The 15581-nt window shown below is 40.3% G+C and overlaps 1 protein-coding gene across 4 annotated transcripts in view; it reads left to right on the forward strand.

Moving 5' to 3' along the window:
* The window catches only part of LEO1 (LEO1 homolog, Paf1/RNA polymerase II complex component), an 81111-nt gene that overhangs the window by 32587 nt on the left and 32943 nt on the right, over positions 1-15581 (forward strand). The window contains exon 1 of one of the 4 annotated variants that reach the window (XM_030318174.2): positions 8834-8960. The exons of the other annotated variants lie outside the window; for them this stretch is intronic. Coding sequence (XP_030174034.1) covers positions 8903-8960 — 58 coding nt within the window. The 5' untranslated portion in view covers positions 8834-8902. Of the gene's footprint in view, positions 1-8833; positions 8961-15581 lie in introns of those variants that run through there. 4 annotated transcript variants of the gene reach the window in all.

Here is a 15581-nt window from a genome sequence, read left to right on the forward strand (position 1 = left end):
CAAGAGGATAAGTTTCAAAAGGACAACCTTTGCTTCAGTGCTAAGAAATGGTTCTTCACCTGACTCATTACTTCTTTTATTTTTTTTTCCTCAAGTGCAACTTTTCATAGGAAGTGTGCTGAGACATTTTCCAAGCCCACGTTTGCTGTCCAAACTCTCATTTGCATAGGGAACAATTATCAACTAGTGTTTTGCAGTTGACACTTGGATCTAAAGTAAGTTCGTTTAAAGACAGTGAGAGGAAAAACAATAAAGATGGTGAAAGGAAAGAGATTTGAGAAAAGGGTTTCCTATCATTTTGGAAAGCAGCTTAAATTTTATTATGAGATGTAGATTTCTGTCTTTTTCTTGACAGCCTGAAAACTCTCCCATGAGGTAATTAGGTTTACATTAAAAAACTTTTAGGGGCGCCTGGGTGGCTTGGTCGGTTAAGCGTCCGACTTCGGCTCAGGTCATGATCTCGCGGCCCGTGAGTTTGAGCCCCGCGTCGGGCTCTGTGCTGACCGCTCAGAGCCTGCAGCCTGTTTCGGATTCTGTGTCTCCCTCTCTCTCTGCCCCTCCCCTGTTCATGCTCTGTCTCTCTCTGTCTCAAAAATAAATAAACGTTAAAAAATTTAAAAAAAAAGAAAAAAAACTTTTATAAATAAATTTATTTATTTATTTTATTTTGAGAGAGAGAGAGAGAGAGAAAACATGTGAGTGGGGGAGGGGCAGAGACAGAGGGAGAGAGAATCCCAAACAAGCTTCACACTGTCAGCACTGAACCGGATTTGGGGCTCTATCTCACTAATTGTGGTAGGGCATCTAGGGCTTGATGCAGTAAACTGTGAGATCATGATGTGAACCAAAGTTGCTCCTCAAATAACTTCTATCACTCCAACTGAGTAAACAGAGCTTCTATTAAAAAGTTACTTGAGGGGCACCTGGGTGGCTCAGTCGTTTAAGCATCTGGCTTCAGCCCAGGTCATGATCTTGGGGTTCGTGGGTTCTAGTCCCTTTCCAACTCTCTTCTGTCAGCGCAGAGCCCCTTTGGATCCTCTGCCTCACTTTCTCTCTGCCCCTCCCCTGCTCGTGCATGCACCTACTCTATGTCTCAAAAATAAACATTTAAAAAAAAAATTACTTCAGGCCCACCGTGGATTATGACAATAACAACTGTCATTTATTAGTCTAAGGACCCAATTGAGCCCTGGGTCAGCTCTGTGCTGACGGCTTGGAGCCTGGAGCCTGCTTCGGAATCTGTGTCTCCCTCTCTCTCTTCCCCTCCCCTGCTCACACTCTGTCTCTCTCTCTCTCTCTCAAAAATAAATAAGCATAAAAAAATTTATTAGTCTAAGAACCCAGATTTACTTATTCTTCAGAATCTGAAGACTTCTATAGTCATAGGATTCTGGATGCCAACGTAGTAAAAAAAACATAGTTGAATAAAGAATGTACTCCCTAAAGAAAAATTTTCCCCAATTATTCTAAAACTAATGCATGTTTATTGTAGGACACTTGGAAAACATAGAAAAGAATAAAATACACTAGTCCCCTTATCTGCCTCCCAGTGAATGCTATATATATATATATATATATATGCTATATATATAAATATGCTATATATAATAAATATGCTATATATAAATATATATATACACTATGTTTTTTCCTGTACATATATCTATGATAAAGTTTAACATAGAAATTAGCCACAGTAAGAGATGAACAAAATAACTAATAGCTAGCATTATTAGTAACTGTAGAATTCAAATATGAAGTTTTGTTTCGTGCTTTTTTATTATTTATGGCAGGTTTTTCCTGCAGGATGACTATTTGTAACCTTTAGCTTGTTTACTCGTTTTGCTGTTTTGGTTTCTGATCTGTCATGTTAATTAATATAGAATTTTGTGTGTGGGTATAGATTCTAAAACAAGTCTCACTCTTCTGACAACAATAAAAAATGTTAATACAAAAGAAATAACTAATAGAACCATTATAGCAATGTAGTGTAATAAAAGTTATGTGTGTATGGCCTCTCTCTCGAGTATCTTACTCTGCTGTACTCATTCTTCCTGTTGCAATGCTGTGAGATGATAAAATGCCTTCATGGTGAGATGAAGTGAGGTAAAGGATGTAGGCACTGTGACTTAGTTAGCGTTGGGCTACTCGTTACCTTTGGAGGACGCGTTAGGAGGGAGATCATTTACTTTTGGATGCGGTGACTTGACTGTGGGTACCTGAAACCTTGGGAAGTGAAACCAAGGAGAGGAGGGGACTGCTGTAAAATAAAAACCTGAGCATCCTGAGTTAACGAAGCAGTATTGACGTTTTGGTATCTATCTTCTTAGTATTAAATTTAATTGAATTTTGAACACAGTCACTGGGTATAAAACTCAAATGTGTCAGGAAGTACACAGTGAGTGAGGTTTTTCTTCTCTTCCCTCCTCCAGTCCCCTAGCTCCTTTCCTTGGTTTCCAGCTTTTGTTGCAGTCTTCCAGAGACAGTGTATCCATTTATATTGGTACACACACACATTTCAAATGTGATGGTAGCTTTATATACACCATATTCAGAATGTTTTTCCCCTGGAACTCATGTGTCTTGGATCTTTCCATATCAAATGGTAAACTATTCCTAAAATTATGACTGTGTGTGACATTTTAAAAGTTAAATAGTACTACTACACTTAAAATGCTCAGTGTTTACATAATTATGACCAAGCAAGTCTTATTAGCTGTGTAACCTAGTGAAAAACCACTTAGGTTCTCTGTGTTTCCTTCAGGTTCCTTATGTATAATATAGGAATATATTAGGAAAGAATAAGTTAGTTCTGGCCCAGAAGCCTTTAGCCACAATTCTGAAATCCAAAAGCTCTAAAATAAAAAGTACATAACATTTGGTAGCAAATGCTGCTGGGAACTGACCTAAAGCTATTTAAAGTTTTATCACTCTTAGTTTGGATTTTTGTACATTTTGCCATAGAAATTTAATTTTGATTTGGGATATATCGTCTTCAGACCTAATTAGATGTGTTGAGGAATAAATATATATGTGCTGTATTCCCTTTCTAAAATCTGGGAAAATATCCGAATCTTGAAACATATGTGGCTCCAAGAGTTTTGGATAAAGGACAATGGATCCATATAAAAAGCACTCACAACAGCTCCTAGCAGGTGTAGGTATTATGTGTTATCTCTTATTATTACCAGCTGAGCCACATAGCATTCTGTAGCCTTTGGAGGGCTACATTTCCTATTTCCTTGGAGGTAATAATTTCCTTGGTTTTCTGTTTGCTTAGTTGGTTGTTTTTTTTTTTTAATTTAAGTGTTTATTTATTTTTGAGAGAGAGAGAGAGACAGAGTGCAAGAAGGGGAGGGCCAGAGAGAGAAGGAGACACAGAATCTGAAGCAGGCTCCAGGCTCTGAGCCGTCAGCACAAAGCCCGACACAGGGCTCAAACCCACGAACTGTGAGATCACGACCTGAGCTGAAGTCAGACGCTTAACTGACTGAGACACCCTGGCTCTCCTCTGTTTGCTTAGTTTTAATGTGTCAGGTACAAATTTTTTAATACTCTAATTACGGGAAAATACCCATTCAAAATATTCAAACACATCAGATATGAATATACAAAACTAAGTGTATATATTTACGAATTTATTAGTATATTCTTTTATTGTGTCTCATCTTCCACCAAAATGCAAGTTTCTGAGAACAGATGCTTGGTCTATTTTGTGTTCTGTTGTATCTCCCGTGCCCACAATAGTTTCTGGCTTGGAGAAGGCACTTAAATCCCTATTGGATGAGTGACTGCAGCAGGTATTCCATTAGCTGTGCGTCCTTCTCAGACTGCTCTCTCTGGGAGCCTTCTGTGCTCTTGCTCCATTCTGGACCAGCAGCCTTCTAGGATCGTAGGGATTCCTTTTGCGACTTTCCAATCTTGGGGTTCCTTTTCCTCTAAAAGCTTTTCCTCTTCCTTGGTTTAGTTCTTCATTTTGGTGGGTCACATTTCATAGACTGTCAAGTACTTTAGTAACTCTTCCAATTGCTATTGCTATATAACAAACTACCTCAAAACTTGTGGCATTCTGCCACAACACCCACTCATTGTTTTCTGGATTCTGTGAGATAAGAATTTCAGAAAGTCTCAGCTGGGCATTTGTGACCTGGGGTCTCTGACTGAGCTTGTCTTCAGATGGAGCTGGAACCACAGGAGGTTTACAGCAGCTGAAGGCTGGTTAGATATTTCTCTCTCTCTCTTTTCAGATATCTCTTTTTATGTAGTTGAGGACCTCTCCATTTGGTTTGTGTGTCTAGTTTGGGCATCTTCATGGTATGGCAGCCTTAGGTCTCCTTATATAGATGCTGGCTTACACAGAATATTATTATTCTTTCCTTGTACTTAATTTTAGGTTGGTTGGATACAGAATTCTAGAATGAACCATTTTCCTTAAGGATTTTGTTTTCTAACTTTCAGAATTGTTGTTGATAAATCCATTGTTAATTCCAGATCTTTTAAAGTTTTTATTTAATTTAATTTTTTTTTTTTAATTTGAGAGAGAGGGAGAGAATGTGAGTGGGGGAGAGGAGGCGGGCTGAGGGGGGAGAGAGAGAATCTTAAGCAGGCTCTGCGTTCACTTCAGAGTCCAATGAATGGCTCAATACCACAACCCTGGGATCAGGACTGAGCCAAAATCAAGAGTCAGACTCTCAAATGACTGAGCCACTTAGGTGCCCCAATTCCAGATCCTTTCTATGTCAACTGATTTTTCTCTCTCTAGAAGCTTTTAAAATGTTCTCTTTATCCATAGTGTTCTGAAACTTCGTGTGAATCAGGGAATAGATTTAAGTAAAATAACATAAGTTTTGCTTGGTTGAATTTTACGTTCTGCTCAATTTTATGTTTCGAAAAATGGGTTCCTTCCCATTACTTCAATAGTCTAGCTTGAATCAACCTGTCTTAGTCTACTTGGACAGCTTTGATAAAATACCATAGACTAGGCAGCTCATACATAACTATATACACATATATAACTATATATACATAATTTGTTTCTTACTGTTCTGGAGGTTGGGGGGCCTAAGATCAAAGTGCCAGGATGACAGCATTCTGGTAAGGGTCCTCTTCCTTCCTCCTGGTTCACAGCCAGGACTTTCTTGCTGTGTCCTCCCATGTTGGAAAGGGCTAGGGAGTTCTGTAATGTCTCTTTTATAAGAATTTGAATTCTATTCGTGTGGGCTCCACCCTCATGACCTAATCACTTCCCAAACTTCCCGCCTTCTAGTATCATTACTTTGGCATTGGGATTTCAGTATGAATTTTGAGGGGACACAGACATTTAGAACATAGTACTAAGAAACCTTTCCTGACAGACTGCCATTCATGTTGGTCATTTTCTGGCTTTCCATTCTTCAGGACCTGTATATAGTTTATAATTTACTTCTGAAACTTAAATTCTTCAGATGTTTTACACTATTTTCCCTCAAACTTGTGTATACACACACACACACACATGTTGCATATACCATGTTTGCTATTATTTTTATATCCCTGTACCACCCATTGCAGAGATCCAATTCAGCAAAGAATCTAATAAAGGCAGACTATGAGTGAGTGCTCCATAGCTTCCAAGAAATGAGCTGCCCCACTGTTGACTCATGGCTAGGGACCGAAACTGCAGGACTTCTCTCTTCTTCTCTAGTTCAGACCAAACAGTTCTTTTTATTTTATTTATTTATTTCTAATGTTTATTTATTCTTCAGAGAGAGACAGAGCATGAGTGAGAGAGGGGCAGAGAGAGAAAGGGAGACACAGAATCTGAAGCAGGCTCCAGGCTCTGAGCGCTCAGCACAGAGCCTGACACCGGGCTTGAACTCACAAACCATGAGATCATGGTCTGAGCCCAAGTCGGACGCTTAATGGACTGAGCCACTCAGGTGCCCCATCAGCCTGTTCCTTTTAAAGGTTAGCTCCGGGGCACCTGGGTGGCTCAGTTGGTTAAGCTTCCAGACTCTAAGATCAAGCCCCTCTCTGGCTGCGTGCTGGGCATGAAGACTGCTTAAGATTCTTTCTCCCCATAACGCGTCTGGGTGGCTCAGTCAGTTAAGCCTCTGACTCAGGTCATGATTTCATAGTTCATGGGATTGAGCCCATGATGGGATTTTCTGTCTCCCTCTCTCTGCCTCTCCCCTGCTTGCTCTCTCTCTCTCTCTCTCTCTCTCTCTCTCTCTCTCTCTCTCAAACTAACTAAATGAACATTACAAAAAGAGGGGGCACCTGGGTGGCTGTTGGTTAACTGACTTCGACTCAGGTTCGTGAGTTTGAGCCCCACATTGGGCTCTCGACTGTCGTGCAAAGCCGACTTGGGATCCTCTGTCTCCCTCTCTCTCTGCCTCTAGCTCTTGCTCTCTCAAAAATAATAAAACATTAAAAAAAAAAAAAAAAGATTCTTTCTTCCTCTCCCTCTGCCCCTCCCTCACTGCTGCTTGTGCTCCTGGGCTTCTCTCCCCCTCTTTCTCTTATACTGTTTCAACTTGATGTGAACATAGAGTTTATAAATCTTAAAGGTATTCTTGTTATTTTGTAAAAATACTTGTAATAATACAGTAATTGTGCTGTGTTATATAATCAGTTTAGTTGAACCTCTCTGGAGATATTGTGGGTGTATCAAAGGTCACAATTCTGAGGATCTATCTTCACCTTATGAAGGCAGAAAATGGGGAAAAAGAGACAACCTCTCAAAAATTTGGTAACAAGGTAAAGCTGCTCTGTAGTTGTTTTATTTAATCACACATTTGATAGATAAAATTCCCCATCCCTGTGAGCAAATCAAGAGAGAATCTTAACACCCAAAATTAAATGAATCAAACACAGGGACACCTGGGTGGTTCAGTTGGTTAAGCATCTGACTCTTGATTTCGGCTCAGGTAATGATCTCATGGTTCATGGGTTTGAGCCCCATGTCAGGCTCACACTGACACTGCAGAGCCTGCTTAGGATTCTCTCTCTCCCTCTCTCTGCCCCTCCCCCACACATGTGAGCATGCTCTCTCTCTCAAAATAACTAAATAAAGTAAAAAAAAAAATGTTTTGAAAACACAAACCCAATAGGACGAACTTCTCTGAAGTGAAAAGATCATCTTAAATACTCTAAACATCAATGAAAGTGACCTGGGTGTAACCTTAGGCAAGCAGTACATCAATGATTGTGATTGATTTGGCTGAAATCTAGTTGAATGTATTATATTTTGTATGAGGAAAGGCAATGAATAGAACAATGATCAGTATAAAGTAGAACAAAAACAAAAAAAGTAAAAAGCCAGAAGTTATTTGTTTTGCATTTTTATTCAAATGAAATCAACACAAAGTCTATTTATTAGTCACGAATATAGGCACTGTAATTCAAGACTGAGTAAGTGCACTTTTCAAAGATAGTACTCTGAATGAAAATGAATCACAAATCGAATACTTATTTTTCCAGTATACCCAAAAGTTTTAAAGTGATTCCGTCTACCTAGTCTTACACTTTCCATTTTAAACACAACAGCTCTAGAATTGATACCATATCCACTTGAACCCTGTCAGGCACTCTTATCTGCAACAAAAACATATCTCATAATCTCCAAATTAAAAATCCATATTGCTTGTCCAAGATCAAAACCCTTATGAGACAAAACCCTTATCTGAACTAAATCAGGTAATAATTTAGCACAAGATGTACATTTTTTTAAAAAACCAAAATATAAGCTTTCTAAAAAAAGACCTAATCTGTAACATATTCAAGTCATTCTTTAAGCTTCAGTGAAGCAAGAGGGTTTACCTAGCAGTAACCTATTATGAAAATTCTTACTGTCTGATTTTATAATGTACAATTATAGCCACATTTCCTACCAAAATAAAACTTTTTGTCAGCAAAATGAACACAGTGGAACCCTCTGAATAGTGTTTTTCCAGTTGCATGCTGTAATCCACTAGTAAATCATGAAAGCAATTTAGTGGGTTCACTGCTTGCTGGCATTAAAACCAAAACAAAACAAAAGCTGAAATAGAATAAAGGAGAGTAGGAAATCTCAGGCAGCATCTTAGTGGTAAAGAAGTATTGTTTTGTGAAATATTTCATTTTATACAGTAAGTGTATAGTGGGTTAGGATGTAAAATTTGTTTGAGATACACTGCTCTGAAACTGTAGTTGTCAAAAAGCGGTCTGAAGAAGACCCTTTCAAGGGGTCTGAGAGGTCCTGTCTGTACGAGGCTAGATTTTCTTCACATGCCTTCAACCAAAACATTTCTCAGTAGACTGAATGTAGAAGCAGGTATGAGAATTAAGCTGTTTTCTAAGCCAGACATTAAAGATCTTTTCAAAACTGTAAAACAATTCCACTCTTCCAATTTTTTGGTTTTGAAAAGATTACAGTCATTTAAAATTTTAAAATAGTATTTATGTTAGCCTGTTTGTTATTTACACATTTTGAATTTAAATTTAATATTTGAATTGCTTTAATTGCTAATACGTTAAATAGCAACAGATATAACCTACACGAAATGCTCTGTGGCGTTCTCAACAATTTGGGAACCGCTCGTCAATCTGAAACAAAGGACTTCAGGCCTGATTCGTGGCAGGTTTAACTCGGTCTAGGCCCTTCCGCCCAGCGCCTCAAGAACCGCCCACGCCGCGGACACCCAGACGGGAGACGCCCCACCCTCGGTGAGAGTGCTCGCAAATAGGAACGGATATCGACTAAAGGGCGGGGCTTATGCTCACAGTGGACATGGGAGAGTCAATGAGCAGGCAAATACCAGGTCACAGAAGGAAAGGAGGCTTTCAGCGAATCTTTGCGACACTGTCGCGTTTCGTTGGTTCCTTGCCGTAAAGACAGCCGCGGAGGCGCCCCCAGCCGAGGCAGTGGCGGACGTGCGGGTCGATGGCGGATATGGAGGATCTCTTCGGGAGCGACGCTGATAGCGATGCTGAGCGTAAAGGTGGGATCTGTTGGGCTTCAGGAGAGCGGTGCGTGTAGGGGCTTCTGCTGCAGGAGCCCGAAGGCGGTACGGTTCCGGGTCTGCGAACCCTGAGGTGCTACGGACCAGTGGTGGCGCTTCCTCCACGCCTGCCTCAGCGCCCCCTGCACTCCTGGCGGTACCAGCCTCCCTGGGCGGGAATCGGAGAGACGAACACGGAGTGTGAGGCTCGGGGTTCTTGGTGTCCGTGGAGCATGCGGTGCTTGGGAGCCGGTGGGGTGAAGGCGCGGGGCAGAGGTGGCGGCGCAGGAGAGCCTGCGCGGCCCGGGTAAGAACCTGGGGGTCCTGCTCTGTCCTGTTTTGCACAAGTGAGCGCAGAGTAAGATCTGTTTGTGAATGAATGGAGAGTAGGTGCTCGGGAATATGGGTATGAGATGGACGAATTTGCAGAGGGGCTCAGAAAGCCCTCTTGATTGAAATCAGATTGGCGTGATGCGGAGTTTGAGATGTCTGGGTGAGGAGGACTGGCAGGATACAGGGGTAGGGCTTTACATAGGCGTTATGCACCGGAGACGATGTGTCTTGTGAGAACCTGTGCAGAAACTGGAATTTCTTGAGTCTATGGTATTAGATGGAGAGCATATGGGATCTGTGTTTGGAGAGAAGAAAGGACTTGTTGATTAAATGAACGATTAGTGGTGCATGGAAGTACTTCTGGCACAAGGACTGTGGATGTTTGAGTTTGAAATATGAATAAGAGTTATTTGAAGTGACAAGGGCCCCAAGACCAAGTTCAGAATTCTTGAAAGCCCCCAGGCTCAAAGTAACGTTATCTACTTTTTTTCCTTAGCAAAATGCATTATTGTTGTGGTTCTTTTTTTCTCTAATTCCAGTTTATTTATATTTTTGAGTGTAGTGAAGTGAGCACCAGGTGGAAATCTAGTGTGAGGGCTCCACTGAGATGGGTATTCAGGAGGTTCCAGTTGGGATGAGTCTGGAAATATAGAGTCCTGTATACTAACTCTTGTTCCATTACCTTTGCTGGTGTTTTCTTTTCCCCCTTATTTTTATTTGTCTGTATCCCATTTACCTTTCAAGGCACAGTTCTATGTGAACTTTCCCATGACTCACTGTCATGAAGTTGTTGATTCATTCAATAAGTATTAATTGATCCCCTATTATGTTCTAGCTACTTTGGTGGGTGTCAGGGACAGAATGATGAAAAGGTTGTCTCCCCGCCCCATGGGCTTATGTGGATGCTTAATACATATTTGTAAGTAGTTGGATAGAAAGAAACAATAGTTTAGTAAGATGTACCCTGCATTGCTTTCCTGTTGCTAACCCAGTGTATGGAGAAGTGATGTGTGGAGATGGTTGCTTTTTCTGGGCTTCATGTTTTACTTTTGTGTGAGTCTGTTGCTGCTTTCTTCCACGTTACGGTTAGATAATAGGACGCTGTAGGATTGACTTACAAATCTGTCCTTGAAGATTGCTTTGGTCTTGAAGGTAGTATGGATGTGACAGGGCAATTCCTGTTAAGCCTAGCATATTTCATTAGTAAGACAGTTGTGGAAAATAACTACACCTGACAAATACCTTGCCGTAACAATGGGTAAAATCTCTACCTAGGCTCAACATTTCTTTTATGTATAATTGTGTCAGGTGTCTTATTTCTTTTAACAGTGTTTTGTAGCTTTAATTGTAAAAATCTTGCATCTCCTGAGTTCAATTTACTCCTAAGTATTTTAGTCTTTTGAATACTATCTCAGGTGAAGTTGTTATCTTAATTTCATTTTTGAATTGTTCATTGCTAGTGTATAGAAATATAACTGATTTTTGTATGTGTATCTTCTATCTTGCAACCTTGCTGACTCTACTAGCTGTAATTAGTTTTTTGTGTGTGCATTCTTTAGGATTTTCTACAGAAGAGATCTTGTCGTGTGCAAATATAGTTTCACCTCTTTTGCAATTTGGATGTTTTTATTTCTTTTTCTTGCCTAATTGCCACAGCTACAACTTTCTGTACAATGTTGTATCCAGGTGGTAAGAATGGATATGCTAGTCGGGAGAAAGCATCTGTGCCATCACAATTACATATATTAGCTGTGGGTTTTTGTAGATGCCCTTTTTCAGGTTGAGAAAATTCCCTTTTATCCCTAGTTTGTTGAGTAGTTTTATCATGAAAGGGTGTTGGATTTTGTCAAATGTCTTTTCTCCATCAATTAAAATGCTCACTTTTGGGGGCACCTGGGTGGCTCAGTTGGCTAAGCATCTGACTTTGGCTTAGGTCATGATCTCATGGTGTGTTGGTTCTAGCCCCACATAGGGCTCTGTGCTCACAGCTCAGGGCCTGGAGCCTGCTTTGGATTCCCCGTCTCCTTCTCTCTCTCTCTCTCTGCCTCTCCCTCACCTGTGCTCTCTCTCAAAAATAAACAAACATTTTTTAAAAATGCTCACTTTTCTTGGGGTGCCTGGGTGGCTTAGTTGGTTGAGCATCTGACTCTTGATTTCTGCTCAGGTCATGATCCCAGGGTTGTGGGATTAAGCCCCATGTTGGGCTCTGTGCTGAGCCTGCTTAAGATATTCTCTCTCTCTCTCTCTCTCTCTCTCTCTCTCTCTCTCCCTCCCCCCTTCTCTCCTTCTGCCGGTGTCTCCCCTGCTTGGGCTTGCTCCTTCTTTCTCTCTAAAATTAAAAAAAAAAAATGCTTACTTTGCTTTATTTGGTTAATATGGTCACAATAATCTTGAACCACCATTTATTCCTAGGATAGCTCCCACTTTGTCATATCCTTTTAATATGCTGTTGGGTTCAGTTTGCTAGTATTTTGTTTAGTATTTTTGCATTTGTATTCATAAGGCTTATTGGTCTGTAGTTTTCTTTATTCATGACATCTTTGGTTTTGGTATCAGGATAATGCTGGCCTCATAGAATGGATTAGGAACTGTTGCCTTTGCTTCAAAGAGTTTGAGAAGAATAAGCATTAATTCTTTAAACATTTGATAGGATTCATGAGTGAAGCCATCTTCTGGTCCTGGGTGTTTGTTGGTTTTGTTTTGTTTTGTTTTAATTTTTCTAATATTTATTTATTTTTGAGACAGAGATAGAGTGTGAGTGGGGAAGGGGTAGAGAGAGAGGGAGACACAGAATCCGCAGCAGGCTCCAGGTTCTGAGCTGTCAGCACAGAGCCCAATGTGGGGCTCAAACTCACAAACTGTGAGATCATGACCTGAGCCAAAGTCGGACGCTCAACTGAATGAGCCACCCAGGCGCCCCTGTTGGATTTATTTTTTATTTTTTCCCCAGTAAGCTCTATGCCCATCATGGGGCTTGAACTCACGACTTTGAGATCAAGATTCAGACACTCTACCTACTGAGCCAGCCAGGCTCCCCTGAGATTTCTCTTTTTTTTTTTTAATTTTTTAAAAAATGTTTATTTCTGAGAGAGAGAGACAGAGTATGAGCAGGGGAGGGACAGAGAGAGAGAGGGAGACACAGAATCTGAAGCAGGCTCCAAGCTCTGAGCTGTCAGCACAGAACCCAGTGTGGGGCTCAAACTCATGAACTGCGAGATCATGACCTGAGCCCAAATTGGATGTTTGAGCCACCCAGATGCTCCGAGATTTCTCTTTTTTTAATGTAGGTGTTTACAGCTACAGATTTCCCTTTCAGCACTGCTTTCTCTACATCCCTTACCTTTTGGCATCCTGTATTTTCATTTTCATTCATCGGAAAATATTTGTAATTTCCTTTGTGATTTCTTCTTTGAGCCCGTGATTGTTTGAGTGCATTGTTTAATATCCACTTGTGAATTTTCAAGATTTGCCTCTGTTACTGAATTCATTTTCATTCCATTGTTGTCAGTAAAGATACTTCACATGTTTTCAACCTTCTTAAATGTACTGAAATTTTGTTTTGGATCGTAACATATGCTCTAACCTGGAGAGTGTTCAGTGTGCACTTGGGAAGAATGATGGTAGTGGAGTGTTCTATTGATGTCTATATGTGTGGTTGGTTTATAGTATTATTTAAGTTCTCTGTTTCCTCATTGATCTTCTGCCTAGTTCTGGCTGTTATTGTAAGTGGACTATTGACGTTTCCAACTGTTGTTTTTGGACTATTTCTCCCTTCAGTTCTGTCAGTTTTTGTTTTTAGGTGCATATATGTTTACAACTATTATATCTTCATGTCAGATGGGCCCTTTTTCATAATGTCCTTTTTTATCTTGTAACAATTTTGTCGTAAGATTTATTTTGTTTAATATTAGTATAACCACTATAGCTCTCTTTTCGTTACTATTTACATGGAGTATCTTTTTCCATCTTTTCACTTTCAACCTATTTGAGTATGCAGTTGCCGATGCATAGGGGCACTTGTACCCCAATGTTTATAGCGGCACTTTCAACAATAGCCGAATTATGGAAAGAGCCTAAATGTCCATCAACTGATGAATGGATAAAGAAGATGTGGTTTATACAATGGAATACTACTTGTCAATGAGAAGAATGAAATACGGCCTTTTGTAGCAACGTGGATGGAACTGGAGAGTGTTATGCTAAGTGAAATAAGTCATACAGGGAAAGACAGATACCATATGTTTTCACTCTTATGTGGATCCTGAGAAACTTAACAGAAGACCATGGGGGAGGGGGAAAAAGTTACAGAGAGGGAAGGAGGCAAACCATAAGAGACTCTTAAAAACTGAGAATAAACTGAGGATTGATGGGGGGGGGTGGGAGGGAGGGGAAAGTGGGTGATGGGCATTGAGGAGGGCACCTGTTGGGATGAGCACTGGGTGTTGTATAGAAACCAATTTGATAATAAATTTCATATTAAAAAATAATAAAGTGAGACTCTTACAAATAATTTGCAAAAAAGTAAAAAATTAAACAAATAGAAATTCATTTTGCCAATTCCTGCCTTTTCATTGGAGAAGTTAATCATTTCTGTTTAAAATAATTATTGATAAGGAAGCACTTTTGCCATTTTGCTATTTGTTTTCTATATGTCATATCTTTTTTGTTCCTCAATTCGTATATTGCTCTCCCCCCCCTTTTTGAAAGTTTTTATTTATTTATTTTGAGAGGGGAGGGAGGGGCAGAGAGAGGGAGACAGAGGATCCAAAGCAGGCTCCACACCATCAGTGTAGAGCCTGATGTGGGGCTCAGTCCCAGAAACTGTGAGACCATGACCTGAGCCAAAATCAAGATTGGAGGCTTACCTGACTGAGCCGCCCAGGCGCCCAGTCTCTTTTTTTAAGACTGATTTTCTTTTAGGGTACTATTGATTTCCTTCTTGTTTATTTTTCTGTATAGTTTTTAGTTTTTTTCTTAGCGGTTATTCTGGTGATTACAGTTAACATCTTGAATTATAATAATCTAGTTTGGATTAATATCAACTTAATTTTAGCAGTACGGGAACATTTTTTTCTACATAGTTCATCCTCTCTTGCCTTTGTTGTTGTTGTCACAAATTACATCTTTATACATTGACTTCCCAGTGATGTGGTTTTATAATTACTGTTTTATGTTACTGTGTTTGAAATCTAATCAAGAAAGGAGTTCCTAGAAATACATTGATGTTAACTTTTATAATTACCTATTTAGTTTCCTTATTCTTTATTTCCTCACGTGGATTCAAACTGCTGTCATTTCATTTAAGCTGGACAGGCTTCGTTTAGGAGGCAGGCCTAGTAGCAATAAACTCTGTTTTTGTTTGGGAATGTTTCAGTTTTGCCAGTTTGTTTTTTATTGATGTGAAATTCATATAAAATTAACCATTTAAAAAAATTTTTTTTAAAGTTTATTTATTTTGAGAGACAGAGGGAGAGTGCAGGTGGGGGTGGGGCAGAGAGACAGAGGGGTACAGAGGATCCAAAGAGTTCGATGTGGGGCTCAAACTCATGAACTGTTAGATCATGACCCGAACCTAAGTCAGATGCTTAACTGACTGAACCACCCAGGTGCCCCTAAAATTAATGGTTTTAAAGTGAGCAATTGGGGGGCGCCTGGGTGGCGCAGTCGGTTAAGCGTCCGACTTCGGCCAGGTCACGATCTCGCGGTCCGTGAGTTCGAGCCCCGCGTCAGGCTCTGGGCTGATGGCTCAGAGCCTGGAGCCTGTTTCCGATTCTGTGTCTCCCTCTCTCTCTGCCCCTCCCCTGTTCATGCTCTGTCTCTCTCTGTCCCAAAAATAAATAAACGTTGAAAAAAAAATTTAAAGTGAGCAATTGGGTATTTAGCACCTTTACATTTCCATCTTTTGGCTTTTGAGTAGTGCTGCTATGAACTGTATTTAAGTTTATTTATTTATTTTTGAGAAAGAGCGAGCAAGTGCACAAGTTGGGGAGGGATAGGGAGAGGGGGCAGAAGATCCAAAGCAGGCTCTAGGCTCAGCTGTCGGTGCAGGGCCGGATGATGCCGGCACTCAAACTCACAAACCATGTGATCATGACCTGACCTGAAGTCAGGCACTTACTGACTGAGCCACCCAGGTGCCCCTGCTATGAACATTTGTGTACAAGTATTTGAATGCCTGTTTTCAATTCTTTTGAGTATATACGTAGGGGTGGAATTGCTGAGTCATATGGTAATTCTTTGTTTAACTTTTGAGGAATTACACCATTTTCCAGAGGGACCAGACCATTT

The sequence above is a fragment of the Lynx canadensis genome, chromosome B3 (genome assembly GCF_007474595.2).
Source record: "Lynx canadensis isolate LIC74 chromosome B3, mLynCan4.pri.v2, whole genome shotgun sequence".
NCBI classification, from domain to species: Eukaryota; Metazoa; Chordata; class Mammalia; order Carnivora; family Felidae; genus Lynx; species Lynx canadensis.